This window comes from Phaseolus vulgaris, chromosome 4, assembly GCF_051622355.1.
Source record: "Phaseolus vulgaris cultivar YP4 chromosome 4, ASM5162235v1, whole genome shotgun sequence".
Classification (NCBI taxonomy): domain Eukaryota; kingdom Viridiplantae; phylum Streptophyta; class Magnoliopsida; order Fabales; family Fabaceae; genus Phaseolus; species Phaseolus vulgaris.
This window is the reverse complement of record NC_143501.1, coordinates 46,012,557-46,031,643: the sequence shown is the minus strand read 5'-3', so window position 1 is coordinate 46,031,643 and position 19,087 is coordinate 46,012,557. Positions and strand designations below refer to the sequence as shown.

General features: G+C 32.0%; 3 protein-coding genes across 11 annotated transcripts; all 3 read right to left on the bottom strand.

Annotated features, from left to right (window-relative positions):
- Positions 1–1,168: 1,168 nt before the first annotated feature.
- On the bottom strand, positions 1,169–4,619 carry LOC137837819 (uncharacterized). The gene is made up of 3 exons (XM_068646966.1): positions 4,362–4,619; positions 2,828–3,119; positions 1,169–2,305 (listed from the first exon to the last, which is right to left on the bottom strand). Exons 2-3 carry the CDS (start codon positions 3,111–3,113, stop codon positions 1,317–1,319), a joined length of 1,275 nt encoding a protein of 424 aa, XP_068503067.1. The 5' UTR covers positions 3,114–3,119; positions 4,362–4,619; the 3' UTR covers positions 1,169–1,316.
- A 1,965-nt stretch (positions 4,620–6,584) lies between these two features.
- Positions 6,585–10,237, bottom strand: KPL (kokopelli). The gene is made up of 3 exons (XM_068646965.2): positions 10,103–10,237; positions 9,213–9,290; positions 6,585–8,972 (listed from the first exon to the last, which is right to left on the bottom strand). Exons 1-3 carry the CDS (start codon positions 10,202–10,204, stop codon positions 6,864–6,866), a joined length of 2,289 nt encoding a protein of 762 aa, XP_068503066.1. The 5' UTR covers positions 10,205–10,237; the 3' UTR covers positions 6,585–6,863.
- Positions 10,187–17,253, bottom strand: LOC137837815 (TMV resistance protein N). Of its 9 annotated transcripts, none has more exons than XM_068646960.2 (9): positions 16,645–17,253; positions 15,005–16,103; positions 14,594–14,890; positions 14,012–14,512; positions 13,236–13,386; positions 12,711–13,136; positions 12,176–12,394; positions 11,633–11,790; positions 11,114–11,342 (listed from the first exon to the last, which is right to left on the bottom strand). In XM_068646960.2, the coding sequence occupies exons 1-9, from the start codon at positions 17,127–17,129 to the stop codon at positions 11,232–11,234; spliced, it is 3,447 nt and encodes a 1,148-aa protein (XP_068503061.2). In that variant the 5' UTR covers positions 17,130–17,253; the 3' UTR covers positions 11,114–11,231. The 9 variants fall into 9 exon arrangements, with proteins under 9 accessions (XP_090157173.1, XP_068503061.2, XP_068503056.2 ...); XM_068646955.2 differs by having other exon boundaries at positions 12,176–12,397; positions 13,715–14,512; positions 16,645–17,248; XM_068646956.2 differs by having other exon boundaries at positions 13,715–14,512; positions 16,645–17,248.
- Positions 17,254–19,087: the final 1,834 nt, after the last annotated feature.

Sequence of the window (19,087 nt, the reverse complement as noted above, 5' to 3'; positions counted from 1 at the left end):
GCACGAGGGACACGAGCGTGGTGCTAACTTTGATTTTGGAGAATATAATAAAGGAACAGAACCACGAGTGATTCGACAATTGCCTTTACCAAAATGTTCTTTTTCAGATATTTACTAATCACAAGTGTTCTTTTGATTCACAGTAGTTACAAACCATCTTATGCAATTTCACAAGCCATTGCATTCAAAAGTTCTTTGACAAAACACTTCTCCAAATTTGTAGCCAAGATGAAGATACTAATGCCCCTATTGTTTTTTACTTGTAGATGTGTAGGTTGATTCACAAAGAGAAAGAAAAACACCATAAATAGAAATGTTTCCATTTTCACCAACTATACTGCAAATTCATTAATTCTTTGTCTTCTCTTCATGATTTAGTGCTGCAAATTGAGGCAATCACTACTGCAATCACATGCTCCTGCTGCAAGTTACTGAACTTCAACATATTTTATATACTATGTTACTTTTTTTTATAAGATTTGATGACTTTTAACTATTATTATTATTAAATTGTGAGACTATTATATTGTGACTCTGGTTAGTGAGACTAAAAGGGCTTCGAAAGCTTAAAAAACTAAGTTATAATATTAATAGCATGTGGAGTCTTTAAACGAAGAAAGTAGAAATAGCAGTCACAGAAAACTTTGGTGGTGAGGATCCATTCTTAACTCTTGCTTTAATCAGATGTCTTAATATGGATACAGCGTTTAAAGTTCACAAACCCAGTTCTACAGCTTGGGTTAAACAATGCTTAAATTTTTTACTAGTTTCTCCTTATAGAAAACCAAATAATTTTTTTAATAAATAACATAATAAATCTCAATGTCCACAATATAAAGTTAAAATATTCATTTTAACAATTTTTAGAAGAAGAAACTTTATCTTTAGTTTATATGCTTAAAATTCATTCATTTTAAAAATTTCTGTATATACCGTTTTCAATCTTTTTAAAATGGTACATAGAAATTAAAATAAATAAATTTTAAATACAGAAATAAAAATATTTATATAATTAGAGAAAATAGTTAAATCTCCATTTTACAAATAACACAAACATAAATGTTGCTCAGAGCAAACTAAAACCATGTTATAATCAACTACTCGATATTTCACATTTTCAATTAGATAATATATTCTGAATTAGAAGGCCTTGGACAAATACTTCATCTAACAAAATAATAATGTGCTTTGTTATCATGAAATTAAAATCAATGGTAAAAGTGTTTCATTTTTCACCCGATGTATACGAATATCAGAGCTTATTTTTTAGCTCATCATGGAGTTGTAAGAAGGTATTGACATCGAAACTCAGTTTGTTAAACGGAATTTTCTTGCATGGATTTACCATCCAAGTTCTCCTCATGATGCATCCCATTCAAGCTTTTGCTAAATTTTTCTCCAAGCTTTGACCATTCAGCTCGAATATGTGTTTGGTTTTTCTTGGCCACTTCCAACTCATTTTTCAAGTGAGGCACTTGTTCCCTCAACTCATCTCTTTGAGCTTTAAGAATCTTTGCTTCTTCAAAAGCTTCTCTTTTTCTCTTTGTACTTGTTACCTTGGCTGATTGAAAAACAGAGATGTTAGCTTTAATTGCATTTATTTGCTCTTCTAGCTCTTTCTTCCTTTTCTCCAAACATGATAACTGGTTGCTTAATTCATTCTCTAAGGACGAAACCTCCTTGAACTCTTTCTTGTTAGCTTCAAGATTTTCTTCGAGTTTATCTGCTTTCAAGATGTTGGTGCTGGCAGATTCTATTTTCCTATTAGCCTCGTTGTAGTCACAACTCCTGCGAGTGAATTCTCTAGAAACTTCTAATATCAACAACCTCATTTCTGCCGAGATTCCATCATCTGCAGACAACTTGGAAAGATATTCTATGGTGGATTTTATGGTACCAGATTGTCCAGTATGCAGTAGATCAGTGAAGTCTTTGGAAAGAAGGTCTTGCAGAGTTTTCAATGCTTTCTTAGTCTCTTCACAGGGTGTGATGTTGGATAATTCAGTAACGACTGTGGTATCTTGGGAAGGAGACATAACCGAGGTCTCAGCATCAAGAGAAGCATAAAATGCTTTCATTTCTACGTCATCCAGAGTGATATCCCCCTGATTCTTGGGAGATTCAATGGTAGGCAGCATAAGAGGGGAACTAGTTTTTGCATGTAGCTCTTGAATGGGACTGGGAGCATTTTCAGTGGATGCAATGGTTGGAACTCGATTATTTGAAGTCTGAAAAAGGTATGGGACTTGTGATTCAGGCTCAACCTTTAACGGACGAACCATAAGCACCGTGTTTAATCCAGATTCTACAAAATAAGAAAAAATATAGCAGTGATAATGAAATTTAATCCAGATGTGTTTTCTATGAACAAATGGTAAAATCATGTATGGCCACATTTCAATTGGAAGAAATGCTAAATGTAATTAAAAACACGGGACAGGAAATCAAGTTTCTCAAGCTGCTGCCACAGATTATAGCAAATCTAGCATTGAAGCTAATAGTAAATGTTGTCTAAATCAATCTCTTACTCTATTATAGCTACCACATGATGCATCGGTTCATCATTATTAGTGACTTAAGGCAGAAAACAGCTTAAACAACTCATGTGCAGATGATCAACTATTGTTACAATAAAAACTTGAAAAATATAACCATTTAGATGTCATGTCCTAGCTAAATTTTAAAACATTTTCAACCATTAATTGATCAGATTTTTGTTTGGGTCCATCTACCACAGAATATTATAGTGGAAATTGATCAACTATATAAGTAAATAAAATTGGAGTTGGAGATAACATCAATTTGGGGGAACAAAGATAATGCTTACCTCTAGCACTACTGGGACCTCTAAAACATGTAATTGAATCTTGAGTAATAACATCCAGACGTTTAGGACGCTTAGGGCATATCATTAAATGACGCTTTAAATGAGAAGTCCCACAGTTATCTTGCAACAGTTTTCCACAGTGTCTGCACAGAACTTTACTACCTTCAGTGGTTTGAATTCGCTGCATTTCTTCCCATACTTTAGAAGTCATTTTTGGGCGCTTGGAACTATTGCAATCATCGTATTCATAATCTATCTCAATGCCTGTTGTATTCTCATGTGCCATTTTCTCCTGTTAAATAAATATGAACTTAACTTAGCAAAGCAATTCATAATTTTGTTGAATTCAAATAAGGTTGCTCACACAAATAAAAATGGGTTCACAAACGCCTGAACTCTGGCATCTACTATACATCAATAACAACAAACAAGCCTTCAACACTGCAATCTTTATATTAAAGTAAAACAAACTCACCTGCTCAGCTCTTTGAAAATAAGCAATAAGGTATAGCTGAAATAAGATTTCTTTCATTCATATGATCAATTCCATAAATTCATAAAGTTACAAGTGCAACTCAGATATGCAATTCAACACCAAAGAATTAGCAAGATATGACTAATAGCTCAATTATCCTAAATAAGATACATAACACAATGTGCTGGACTCTACGAACAGAAAGTCCAAGTATTGAAAGCAAAAGTTTTGCTGGTAAACAAAACAAGAAAAGTAAAGAAGACCTTCTGCAAGAAAACTCAGACTATAAACCAACCACCAAACATGTTTCCCATAGTTACACATTAGCAAACAACAACTTGCATGCTTTGCATCAAATGCACCACCATTTAGACCAGAGTTGAAATATATGTCTCCAATTTTTTTAGGTTTCCCACATATATCCTTCTTCAGAAACAATCTTACTTGGAGATATGGTAAAACATACTTGGCTGGTCAAGTTGTGAGGGACTGATCCCTTTTGCATGCTCAATCCCTATTAGTTTATCACTTGCCATGATCTCCAACTCAAGAAAAATATGCATATTATTACACCTTAAGGAACAGCTACAATACATAGATGGTTTTTTGCCAATTTGGTTTGTTATCAAGCGAATTATATTCTGTCATTAATAATGTTCTTTAAATAACAGTCAATCTCTTCATTGACTATTATAATTCAAACAATAAACCTTTTCAATCTTTTTCTCTACTTTTTCTTCTGAATTTCTTCAACATAAACCCAATTTCTCCACTCCAAATTCCAACAATACCAAATATTCAACTTTTTTTATAACTTTTCAAATTCAAGTTTCACAGATCTCAACCACGAACAAAAATTCAGTAGTCCTCTATTACATCCTCTAACAATTGAAATTAAACAATAAAACATGAAGCCCATATCAAATAAAAGTGACGTCAATTTTGCTTCTTAGAATTGAAATTGAAAGGAAGCTCGCGGCAAAAACAAAAGGTTAAAAATTGAAAAACCACAATCATGGTTACAATAAGAATTGATGAAAAGGGGGTTTGTAGTGTTACTTGGGTTGTGCTGTGAGAGGAAGCCTGTTGAAGGTTTTTGCAAACGTCAATGGAAGTTCAGAGGCCGTAGCAGCTGAAAGAGACAGAAACTGTATCCAACGGAGGCAAGAGACGAAAAGCAGAAACTCAGGTATGTAGGTTTCGGGCTTGGGCCCGGGCCGGGCTATACGGTTACCGATTCTGGCCGAGTCCATGGGCCCGAGGATTTGAGAAGGGACTAGATAAAGGGTTTTGTTGAACATTTGACTTAATGTATTTATTTCCATAGGTTTTGTTTTCTGTGTAATTAAAACAAAGTTGTTTTGTTTTTTTATTGTTATGATTTTTAATTTAAATAGACTTTATTTATAATTTTATATTTGGATTTGTTTCACAGAGTTATATTTTACCTTATCTATGTTTAGTAAAATTTTATATAACCATTATTTCCAATTTGAAGATTATTTCATTGCATGAATATTTATTTTAGAAGACATTGTTAAAGTTATCATGGTATAAAATGTACATTTGTTAGTTATTTGTTAGTTTTATTTATTTTTTAATTTTATGTACTTTCAATGTTTAAGAAAAAATTTTATGCATTTCTGCTTGTAATTTAAAATCAAAATTTTATTTTTTAATAATCTTTTATCTGTGTGTCAATATCATTTATTGTAATGACATATAAAATATTAATATTTGTTTAAAATAATACAAATAATATTTATAATATTAATTACTGATAAAAGAAATTAAGCATTAGTTATGGAGCTGAACCACCTGTTTATGTTTTATTTAAACATAGAGAATCTAGTCAAACTTAATGATTAATTAATACATATTGATGTCTTTTTTTGTACATGTAAGTACATAAACATAATGTATTGGGTTTAAAAGACTTATTTTTTTATATTTTGTGATAAATTATAGTGATCAATGAAAATTTTGTTAAAAGTTATTTATCATGAGAAGCAATAACTAACATGAAGATCCTAAACACATTTAACCTAAATTATTATTTTTCATCATAATTTATTTCATACTCAAACTCTTATAACTAAAATTTAATCCAGAAAATAATTAAAGAATCCAAAGTAAAATTAGTTTATCATTCATCTTATTGTTTATATCGTAAAATTTAATTCAATAATAACAGTGATGATATGGGATTGGAATTTTTGCCCTTGATCATATAGTAAAAAAAATAATTTCTCAACTGCAGAACACTTTGTGGTTAAAACAAAAATTTCAGCCAAATATAGAAAGAGTTTTGAAGCAAAATTCAACCTAAGTATAAACTTGCAAAATTCAAGAGTAAGTTAACAGATTTAAAATTAAATATAATTGTTGTCTAATTTTTACCCATAATAGTATTATTTTCTTACACTCAATTTTATTTCAAGAAATGAACTTCTTTTGAATTGGTTTTACATTAAGAGCTTATATTTTTAAAAATTTATATATAATTTAGTCATGTATGCAGTTTAATCTTATTTATACCTAGTTTTCTCTATTATGAAGTGGTGGAAATATTGAATATTGTTATTAAGAGCATTATGTTAACTTCATGTATGTTATAAATAAACTAGTAAATATATATTTTTTATATTAAATAAATTCTTAGGAGTTCCCAATTGAATTTATGAACAGTGTACAAAAGTTCCATAGTTCCATAATTTGTGATCCCTTTGTTTTCTGCTTCTAGTGCCTTGGCAAACAATGAAACTCAGTCTACAAGTAACAGATGGTACAGATAGTCCTCAAAATTATTATATATAAACAAGCATCTGGATACATACATATATCAATCTTTCCAAAAGACTAAGAGGTCACAGTTGACACCCTAAGAAAGTAGGGTACCTAACAATGTCATAAGAGAATTAACCAAATTAAAGAATTACACAATTGTTTATCTTTCAAATCTTTCAAACCTTTCAAATCACAACTTGGTTGCAATTTGGAAAACCAGAACATAATTGTGGCAGCTAAAGAAAAAATACTTTTTGTTGCACTATTCTTTATTGACCATAAGAAAATAAATTAGCAACCGATCCTATCACCAATTAAATGAACTTGGAAGGAATGGTGTTGAAGTTGATATTGATACCTAGAACGAGATTGTAGAATATTGAGTGAAATATGTAATACTAAACGCTGATTTAGAGAAACATGTAAACAACTTCAAATACTCAATCTATTTTTTGTAGAATGCTAAGTTAATATCTAAAGTCAGTTCTAAACGTACTCAAGACCTATAGTTATAACTATCATAACAAAAAATTCAAATAAACAAAGAATGCAAGATCCTCCTTTGAGCACCTAGAATAACAAACAAACATATCCAGTATTGCATACATGATAATAAAATCCAGGATTACGATGCACTTAAAAAATCCTGTATCACCATGCCATTACTAGAAAAATGCTGCATCACAAAGCGCCCTTTCAACAGAGCCAAAATAGAAGAGAATCAGAGGATATAGCTTTGAGGTGAGGTGAGAAATTCTTACGGGCAAACCAAACTCAATAATTCTTTAGTGAGTTTTGGCTCATAAACCCCACTTTTACTCTGCCTTTGTTTTTCATCTTCACTCCCTGTTGTTTCCGAAGGATTTGCAACCAACGCAACTTCTTCTGATTATGTCCATGTGGCTTATTCCCTGACCGTTTCACAATATCAAGTTTGGAAGGCTTTGGTTTCTTTGAATGTTGGATGTGCCCCAGGACCCCTTCTGCAAGTCTATGAAACTGCCCAACTTGGTTTCTCCGAGACAACACTTTTGCAGCAGCTCTTCCCTTTGTCTTTTCAACCTTTTTTGTTCGCACTCCATGCTTGTCTTTATGGTGGAAGACATTCCGCAAGTGATTCCACGTAGTAGGTTCATGACCTTCTCTAGAATGAGTGTTACCATGATTATCATGATGATGATGGTGATGATGGTGGTGGTGAAAGATTAGTCCCAACTTATTTCTCAGCCTCCTTAGTCTTCCAGTTGTTTCCTTAGGATACATTTCATAGTGATGTTTATAAGATTTGAAACTTCCTAATCTAGGAGAAGGGTAGTCATCATCCATCTCAAGATATGAATTGTTTGTTTCCTCTGAACTGCCCTCATATGCAGCATCCACCATATTTCCTGACGAGGGACTTTGTATTCCATCTGATAAGGAATAGTTCTCAGAGTCACTGTTACTACTACTATTGTCACTGTCTTGCTGAGAACTCCAGCTAGAAGAGTCACAGTCAGAGTTAGAGCTTGAGCTTGACTCCTCCCGTTCATGATGTTGTTGTAGAACCCTTGTCTTCCGTGGTTCAAGATGACTACTGTTAAGAGTCCTTCTTCTGTCTATGTGTTTATGGGAATTTACCTTAATCTCACTGGATCTCTGATCCAATAGGGTTGGTTTCATTCCCATCTGATGAGGTGGTGGTTTTGCTCTCCTTGCAATAATGGAGTTGGATCCAGCTGACTTCTGTGTATAGGAAGATTTAGGACTCATTTCCTTTGGATTCTGATCAGTCTTAGACCATGCCACTGGATTTTTTCTTGCCAAGATTACCCTGTTTGTTTTACTCACTAACATGGAATGCTTCTTACTATCATGGTCTTGAGTCAAAGGGACCCTCAAACCTTGAATACCCTTACTAGCTCGACTCCCAAAATAGTCATCACCCCTGACTAACTTATTCAATGGCTTAACACTATCTATCATAGCTATGTTTTGTTCTGAATTTTGAATTCTTTTATGACTGCTCAAGCACTCTACATCAATATTCTTTGCAGACTCTGCACTATTATGCAGCCGATGGTTCTGATTTGTCGTCTGATTTTGACTCAGTGGTTCCTTTCCTGCAAAAAAGGATTCCTCAAATGCACTTGTAGAAATCCAATTTTCATCCTTACAACTTGGTTTAAATGTTTTCTGATTCATCAACCTATGTCCTTTCAAGAGGGACTTTCCACTACTCATCTGACTTCCTGAAACCCCATTGTTTCTCTGTATTACGGGACCGTCTGAATCTGCTGCTTCATGTGTAGTAAGATGACTTGCACTGTTCTTAGTGGAATCCATCACATTGGAACAAATTTGGAAAGCTAAAATCCGAGACTCGATTCTTTTGATTGCACTAACCAAATCATCAGAGAAATCTCCCTTCTGATCCAGATGTTCAACCTGTCCGTCAGCATTAGAGTTTCTTTGGGCTTCATGGTTTCTATTCATCAATAATACATTATTCTCTTCATTTTGCCAATCATCTTCTGCATCAAACATTCGTAACGATTCTTTTGCGTGCTCACCATCACCATATAAAGGGTTTACATCATTTTGCTGTTGTTTGCTATGACTACTCCCTGTGTTTGGCGAACTGTCATTGTCATTAGACACATCTGTTGCCATCACTGCATTCTGTTGCATCGTACTACTTTCCTCACCTATACTGCATAGTGTTTTACATTTTGTTCCTCCATCATCAGAGATACTAAACTTTGACAGCTCTGGCAGTTGTTTCTTTGAAATTAATTTCAACTGAGGCTGTTCATCCTTCTCTGAAGTCATTTTACTACAAGTAGGATATTTGACTGAGCTTTGAGAAATGTTGGCTACCACTAGAGAATTTGACTCCTGCCACTGGAGAAATATTTTTTTATTCAAAGGATAGCTTTAGTAAAAGAAATCATATTCTTTATACTGCCTAAAGTTCAGTAGGTGCTAGAATGTGAAGCATTACCACAAAAGTTCATTTTATTCCTCTCATTAAGGTAAAAAATAGAAGAAAAGATAGAAAAGAATCATGACATCTCTCATTTACAACTTTTTACTCCTAAAAAGAAGGGTTCCATTGGAGAATGGTGAATCATATATATGAACCTTTAAATGAGTCTCAAAAACACTTTCAACAGCAACATCCAGCAAACTTTTCAATAAAGCTCGTGCCCACTCAACCAACTGCCACAAACAAAACGAAATTACACATCAAAAGAGCTACCACTCAATAAACACTCAGATGTCTCTAAGTAGTTAGTAATAATACGATAAAAAACAACAGCAAGAACGAAAAAAACACAATTCTTTCAGATTCCTAACTAGTCACGTTAAATTGGGAACAAAGCTATCAACTGAAGTCGGTAATACTCCTAGTCGTTTATGTTTCCAATACGATAATATTTGTTTCCTTTAAGTAAATAGTTTGAGTTTAATTTCATGCACTTTAAATATGTATAATCATTAAAATAATCGATACAAAAGTCTAATATTTTATTACGGTGTAATTTATTTATTATAAACCTCTTAACTGGTTCAAAGGATTAAAATTCATAAGAATATCTCGAGACTCGCGGAGAAATAGTTACAAAAAAAAATTACAGTATGAAAAAGGTTTTTACAGAGAGGATATTTTACTTAAATTCATATTCTTTTTTATCTTTGTCTTTGTTCCGGTAAGAGTTTCTTCCAATTTCTGAAACTCAATCAGACATTCAAATTCTGTTCTCTTATTTTCTCTAGCTCTGGGACCTTTACAGTGGTTATCGTTGAGATCCCCACTCTGAAAATCTTCAAGTAACCGAAATATTTTCGAAGATTTTACGCTAGCATTGTTGTTAAGTTTCTTACTTTTTGATCACTTACACTATATGTGATACACTTGCAACAATTTCTAAGTAGAATTAGCAGAATCTAACTAATCAGATATACACCAACATCTACACCGACCCAACAAACATGGAAAATGCAATGCAAGTAAAAAGGAAGTGACATACATGCTTTGAATTCGAATTCTGCAAGGCGATGCTATTATCTTCGAGAAGTCTATATAACAGTCTTATGGCGAGGAAATTGTTATGCGCTTCCTCCAATTCCATTGCAATGAGCTCTTCTGGAATTCGATTTTGCCTCAGAAATTGGCAGCGTACGTGTAACGATGACCAAAACGAACCGTTTGAATCAGAAAATCAAATTAACGAAGAAAAATACAGGAGTACCTGCATTGCGGCGAATAATCAGTGGATGAAACAGAGCCTCAAAACACGAACGTGAAATCAAATGGAACGAAACGAGAAATTCGAAAATTGGCAACAGTTGCAAGTTGTAACTGCTTAAAAATAAATAAATAAATAAATATTTTATAAAGAAATTAAGAGTTAAATATATTTTTTTATCCCTTTATTATAATAAAAAAATTGATTATAATACGTTAGAATAAATTTTAATTATTAGTTTTTTTATAAAAAAATTATTATTTTTTCTTATAAAATTCGTAATTGTTTTGATCGATAAAATTCGTTGTTGTTTTATCATTGTTTACATACTTTAACTGATGATAAGGTGAAACCTCAAATTAAATTAATTTTATACATAAAAACATTCCAATCATTTATACATTACCAAAATTCTAAAGTTTGATTAAAGATACAATTAAATTTAGTATTAAATATATTTAATCCAAAAAATAATGGAGATTTATTAAAAATACTTAAATTTATAACATATTTAAAAATGAATTAAACTTTTTTTATACAAAGCTTGGATTTAAAAAAAATTGAATATATTTTAACTGGTGTATTATTTAGTGCAAATAATAATGACAGTAATTAAAAAAGTTATTGCTATCAACATTTGAGATGAAGAATAGGAAATTAAATGAAACTTAATATGAAAATTGAAATTTAATTTATGTATTACAAAATTGAACATATGAATAAGTAAAATTATATTGGAAGCAAAGTATATAAAAAAAAAATATTGGATGAATTAAAATATATACAATATATAAAACAGGAAAGAAAAATAAATGTAATGCAACTAATAACAGGATTATTTATAACACAGAAGAATTGGTAGATTCAGATCACATCACATGGAACTCTTGTCAATAAAATTACAGAGTGTTCATCTTTGAGACAAATTGATCTTCTGGATATGTACAAGATGTTCTAATTCCATTGGATCCCAAGCCATTTTCCAGACATGTTGGTATCTCTTGTTATGAACATCATCATCCTATTTCATTCAAAATGTTACATTATTAATATATGTTGTTTCATGTCTGCTATCAGTGTTTCTCAGACAGTTTAAGCTGAAGCAAATGAAGGTGATGTGATAATTTTATTATGAGACCATAGTTGTAAATGTTTTATAAATAGTAAAATATATTGTGAGTATTCTTATTTGAAACTAGTAAAGTGCAAACTTCATCTTCACAAACTTTTTCTTTGATTGATAAAGTAACTGTGAATTAGATTAAGTAGAGATTAATAAATCACTTTGAAATGCCATAAATTTACACTAACCTTTGTCATTGGTAGCTGCTCTACTAATGGGTTTCTCTCATTGTCATTTCCATAATGGTTGCTGCATTTTACCACTTCCTTCACTTTGGCTTCATTGATGCCATTAGAGCCTTCAAAGTTTTGTTCAGTGCTGGAAGGTAAATGTTGCTCCTGCAAACCTGGAAATCAGAAACCATTTTAGGCAGATAATGTAATGAACGCTAAAAGAGCTGACAATTAAGAAGTAGACTTTAAGTTTAACTTAATTTCATAAAACCGACTTATAAATGAGATTTACACCCACTTATAAACTATTAAATGTCTTAATCTCTAATCGATATAGGATCTCCAATATTTTTCTCAATCAAACACGAGAGATCATTTTGTCAGTAGTTATGAAGTGAATTTCAAACCAGGCTCTAAATGACTCTGATACTATGTTGAGGTGAATTTAAACCTAATTCAACCTTATAACGTAAGGTGAGATTTGCACTCATATCGATGTGGGATCTTCAAACATCAGTAACGAATAAATTACTAACATAAATTACTAACACAAATTACCTTGGACAGTGGTGATGCATCTCCTCTGCCATGAGACCATCAACTCCAATGATGGAGGAGAAAGCAATGAAAGAAATTCTCTGCCCCTACGTTGCAGTAAATCCAATGAAGCCGTGCGTCGTTCTTGCAACAAACCCAAAATAGCCAATCTTTTCCGCTGCTGAACAAATTGCAAAGCTCCCATGTCCAAACGTAATTTCTGTGATGCAGTTCCATATTCTGCTGGGATAATAAATTTGAATAATTTGTTTCAAGTTAGTAAGTCAAAATACTGATCAAATCAACTGTTAAAAATAATAAGATATTTTTTTTCCTGATTCATCTTCTAGCAGATTCAAAAAACAATAAAGAAGTACAAACACAGCATGTCAATAATCAATACAGTTTCATTCACACTGAATTAAGAAACACAGAAGTAGTTGAAAAGTTGAGTGTGTATGACTAAATTTATAGCAGTTGAATATTTCTTAATCCGTGTGCCATGATTTAAAATACTATTATTGAAAGTGAGGATGTGACAAAGTGAATTCAATACCCTGGACACTGGCAATGCTTCTTGTTCCAGGTGAAAATGAATCCCAATTCACGTTATTTTTGCATGCTTCTGGTGGAATCAATGAAAATAACTTTCTGCCTTGTCTCACATGTGGTTTCAATGGAACCAAAGTGGTTTGCTGCTGCATAAATTGTCTGTGACAATCAACAGTGTCAACCAATGTTTGCTTCTCTTTGAAGGATGGTTGGTTACAAGGATCAGTGAATTGGATATCATCCATGCTACTTTCTGGTTTGATTACATGGAGTGCAGTTTGCTTGACAAAAATCTCTTCTGGGGTTGGCTCAAAATCAAGAGCAATGGAAACAACCACATGATTCCATTCATTTTCTGAGAGTGATTTATCCAGATTATCTCCAAGCTTCATGTACTTTGTACCAATGATAAGTATATGATAATCTAATGCTGGGAAGTCGAAACAAAACCTCTTATCAGTTAAGGACTGAATCTCCATTGTGTTGCCATTGATGGTCATGATTGGTCTAAACAAAATTGAGTCCTTACCCATTGGCCCAAGAACAAAACAGAGATCCATGACAGGAAACTTCTCACGAAACCAGAAACATAATGATGGACCTATACTTTGTTGCTCTAACCATTCTGGGATCCTAGATCCTGGCAAACAAAACATGGTGTTTCCAGCTTCATGCAGTTCCTGATAATCATAAATTATTCATCAGTTTAGCAATTTTAAGTACATAATCAATGATCAAATCAAAAAAGTATAGTCATAAATAATGCACAAGTTTAGCAGCATTAAGTACATTATCAAAGAAAAAAGAGCAGCCATAAATACATAAGTTTAGCAAAATCAAGTATATTATCAATTATCAAATCAAAAAGTATAGTCATAAATATTGCAGAAGTTTAGCAATATTAAGTACATTATCAATTATGAAAACAAATGGATAGTCATATATATATTGCATAAGTTTAGCAACATTAAGTACATCAACTATAGAGAAGATACAGTTAAAAACAACCTGGTCCAATAGCATGGCTGAACAAGAGAAACTCAAGGATTGGCAATTTCCAGCAGAGAAATATTCTAAATTTGGTGGAATCCCTCTAATTTCTTTAAGATGCTCACAGTTATCCAAATTAAGTAATGTTAACGAGCGACATTCTTTGATGCATTCAGGAAGAAATGTGAAGTTATTGCTCGATAGCTCTAACTCTTTCACATTACCAAACCATGCTAAAACCATGGGAAAGTATTCATCTAGTAGATTGCAGCCTGAGAGACAGAGACATTTTACATTTGAAGACACAAAGCTTACTTTTTCTTCATCATTCTCGTCTTGTTTTGGCAACAGCCACCCTTTACATCCCAGGGCGAAAATCTCAGCCAGTTCTGGCAACATAACAATGCTACTCGGCAACTGAACATTTCCACAGTCAACCAGCACCAAGTCTTGAAGTCGAACAAGATTTCTAAATGAAGATGGGAATTCTTTCAAGGGAGTATTCTTCAACTCTAGCTGTGTTATATTTTCCATCTTTCCTAATATTTCTGGAAAACTCTCAAGACTAGAACAAGATGAAAGATCAAGTTGTTCAAGAGAGATCAACTTGATGGGTGGAAAACTCGTAAGCTTGCTGCAACCAAAAGCACTCAAGACTTTAAGTTTATCAAGAAAACCCACAGAATCATGAATTGCTTCTAAATTCTCACAACACTCAAATGTCAGTTTTTCTAAATTCTGGAGAGTGGATATGTCAGGTATTTTCGTCAAACATTCACTCCCATCAAAATTTAAAACTGTCAGATTCATGAACTTCTGCAAAAGAAGAAGGGAAAACAAATAAGAACCAACTGAATAATCTTCGAATGATCATGGAAATGAACTCACTACACTTGCCTTTGATATGGTAGCTAACTCAAGTGATGTAAAGCAACTTCTGGGTAATTTGCATATGGCAAGTTTGTTGGGATGAAAATCAGTTGGTAAATCATGTAATGGATATGTCCACCATTCTAATACTCTTAAACTATTTGGAAGATATGTTGGACCTTTTGAAAAATGAGAGTTTCTTATAATTAGTGTTTTGAGGTTTTCCATCTTCTTGAAGGCCTCTCCATCCCATTCTACAAATACTTCTTCATCTTCTTCAAATAAGGGGAAATCCAAACAAATGATTTCAATCTCACTAGTCCCCTGTTAGAACAAAAGGCACAAAAAACACAGCAGTTATGTGAGTATACATACAAATAGCCAAAGAAACAAATCAAGGTCACAAATCTAAGAACAAGCCATCCATGTCAGTCTTACTGAATTTTCTGCAAAAACTTGAATTATATCTTTATGGAACCATAACCTCCTGTGTTTCCCAAGCTCTTTGGGTGACTCTTGGCGATCAATTTCCTTCCCCATAACCTCTATCAATTCATGAAGTGTCACACAGCCATTCTTAATTTTTATGAGAGATTTATCCACCAACACTCCTATGCCATATTTCATGCAAACACCATGATGAGCACCAAGTATATCTTCAACCTCTTGCAATTCATATCCTTTCAAGCAGCAAGCGATGTCTAGAAAAATTCTCTGTTGATTTTCCTCTAAAGCATTATAGCTTACCTTAAGTATGTCTTGGATCCTTTTGTTAGGGATCTTTTTGAACTGATCTAATGCAGATTCCCATTCTCTTGTGCCTTTCCCGAACAACAAGGAACCTATTACTTCCAAGGCTAGTGGAAGACCAGAAGCATAAGCCACTGCTTGGTTTGAAATGTCCTTGTAACTTGGATCAACTTTGTCATCTTTAAAAGCATTCCAACTAAGCAATTCAAGTGCTTCTTCCTCATTCAAATCCTCTACCTCATATTTTCCATCAACCCCATGAAGCAAATGTTTGTCTCTAGTAGTTATGATGACTCTACTGCCACAACCAAACCAATCACGCTCTCCAACAGTTGCTCGAACTTGTTCTAGTTTGTCAACATCGTCAAGAATCAAAAGAACCTTCTTTCGGTGGAGCCTATGCTTTATTATTGAAATCCCTTTACTAACACTTCCTATCTTAATATCCTTCTCTCCAACTATTTCAGAAAGAAGCATCTCTTGGAGATGTACTAACCCGTGTTTAACAGCATTTTCTCTAACACCATCAAGAAAACATAAGCCTTCAAATTGATCTGAAATTGAATTGTAAACTGCTCGAGCAAGCGTGCTCTTCCCCATTCCACCTATTCCATGAATCCCCACAATGTGGACTCCAATATCAGATCCAAATTGAAGAAGTGACTTTACTTTTTGCACTCGATGCTCCATCCCAACGGGGTAATCCGCAACATGCAAAGGTCTGCGATTTATCTTGTTGGAGACCTCTTTAACTATCTTTGCTATAAACTCATGTTCATATTCACTTCTGTCCAACCAAAAAGTTTTTGTGAAGACATGCTAAAATAATCATATCCATTATTAAGAATTGAATTTAAGTCTAACTCAATGTTATAAAACCGACTTAAAAGGTTAAATTTGCATCCATATATTATGCAATGTTTTTATCTCTAATTGAAGTGGGATCTCCAACACTCCTCACACCTGTCACCTACTATCAGGTCACCCACGGTCGGATTGCAATCTGACCACCCATAGTCTCAGTCACAAGTTGGAAGTTTCAGCATTAAGGATATGTTGGAGATCCCACATTGATTATGGATAAAAACATTATAAGTGCGTACAAATCTCATCTTATAAAACTCATCCAGGTGCCAATTATCTGTAATTTCATGGTGTAAAAATCTTTGTCAATACATAGACTATTTACTCAAAATGAAATAATATGTAAAACATGAGTGAGACCATCCTATGATCATGGTTCCGACCAATCTCTCTGCAACATGAAATGTCACATAGATATTGGTCGGATGGACACACATGATTGTCTGAGGAGAGGGGTAGCATACCCAAGTTTGTAATGCTTGCCAGACACATTAGCTGCTTGGTTAAGAGCCATCTTCCATTTTTGCAACTTTTCCATGTTAAAGTTGAGGTTTTGGTTGCTGCGTGTGAACCTTTGCTCGTGCATGGCCAAAGCTTCTGCATAACTCCCAGACTGGCGTCGAACATGAGAAGGGTGGACGTCGTAGAAAATGGGCAAAATGAAGCGACCCTTTGCCTTAACACAGTCAATGATTTTGAGAAGTTCATCTAAGCAAAAGGAAGAAGAAGCATAGTTCTTGGAGAAGACAACAATGGCCATCCTAGAGTGTTTAATGGCAGTAATAAGTGCTTCTCCAATTTCATCCCCTCGTTGAAGCTCCTCATCGTCAAAGAAGACATGGATTCCCTTGTCAGAAAGAGCTTTGTAGAGATTGCCAGTGAAACCGTAGCGAGTATCAGAGCCTCTGAAGCTGAGGAACACGTCGTAGCCAAAGGATGCTGCTGACATGTTAAGATGCTGCAAACTCAGAGAATGAAACAACCAAATGGTAACTACAAAGATACTAGCAGCGACTCCAAGAACTGCATTGTCAACTCAACTCTTGTTCTAGATATTTTCATGGACACAAATCATCAAAAATCAACATCATAGTATAAATACAATAACTAGGTGTATTCACAGTTTTATTATATTAAAAAATATATAATTTTATTATTATTATTATTATTATTATAAATAAATAATTTATTAAAAATATTATAATTTAAATATATATATATATATAATTTTGTAAAAATAGTATTAAAAAATTATATAACTATTATTTAAAAATTAATATTTTAAAATAAAGAAAAATTATTCAATTATTTATTTTATTATATAAATTAATTAATTAATTAATTTTATTTACTGAAAGATCAAGTTTTATAACTAAAAAATAACACTAGACAGCTACCAATTTTCTTTATACAAGAATAAAGATTGGATTATTTAAATTAAGGAAACTAATAATATTATATTATTATAATAGGACCATTAAATTGTATATAAAATAAAAGTTGTCAATCTTGTTACTATTGATACTTCAGATTTTTTAATACAATAAAATAAATACGTTATTAAAAACTTAAAGTTATTACAAATCATTTTAAAATTTCAATGTTTTAAAATAAATTATTATTAATATTATTACTTTAAAAGTTTAAAAATATATTTTAAATTACATGATCAATAAATAAATAATATATTTTTAAATTACGCAGTCTATAAATTAGAAATAAATTTTTATTTTATACATGCAAAAATTCATATTTTTATTTTATGCAATTTAAAAAAAATTGAATTTAAAATGTATTTTTAGATCTATCAAACGGCTCAAGTTGACCTCTTCGGATCGTATCTCACATATTAACTCTAAGTTTATATCTGCCGACACAAATCATTTTTAAACAAAACTTGTGATTTTTTTAATATAATTAGATTCTAAGTCGAGTTGACCATTTGATATTTTTAATAAAAATTGAGAGTTAAAATTAAAAAATTTAAATAAGAAAATATATATATTTAAAATTTTAAATTACAATATTAGATTTAAATTTAATTGTTAGATATAACATTTTCATACATAATAAATATCAATTATAATATATTTATGCGTGTTTTAAAAAAAATATTACTTTATTTTTAATATAATTATTATTTCATAAAATAATTTGATCTGTAAATTGTAAAAAGTATCTTTAATTTAATTTAAATTATAATTTTTTAAAGGTTTAATCTAATCCATAGTAGTGCATCAAATATGAGGCTTTTAAGTTTTTGTACCCCTTAATCATTTTTTAAATGATTATTTTACTCTTTTAATGCTAACTTCTAGACTACTTGCTTGTTCTATAAATTTTGTGGAGGAAGTTTCCTAGAATTTTCAAAACATGATTTATTTAATCAAATTTTATTGTTAGAACATGATTTCAGAATATATTACATGTTTTCTACAATAATTTTTTTCATAACAAAATTTTTAGAATAAGTTTTTTGAAATATATGAGATGTTTTTCACGATGAACTTTTAAGAATAAACTTTTTGGAATGAATTTTTCAGAATAAATTTTTCAAAATAGATATTTTCTTGAATACTTTTCTGAACAAACTTTCTATAGAAGATATAAAATACTTTTCTCAACATTATATTTTTATTCTTTTGTTGTTAGTATAGAGGTGTATAGGTAACAATGATGGGGCTCTTTACTATGCACCTTCATATATTCTTCTCTTATCTCCATAAATTTTCATATTTCTAAAAATACTTCTATGTAATATTTTGGATTACATAATTTAAAAATCTTTTCTCAAATTGGCAATTAGCTTTCAGATTACATAATCTGTAAGCCTTTTTTTTTATGCATGATTAGTTTTCGGATTATGTAATCTGAAAGTATTTTTTAGCTTTCGGATTATATAATCCA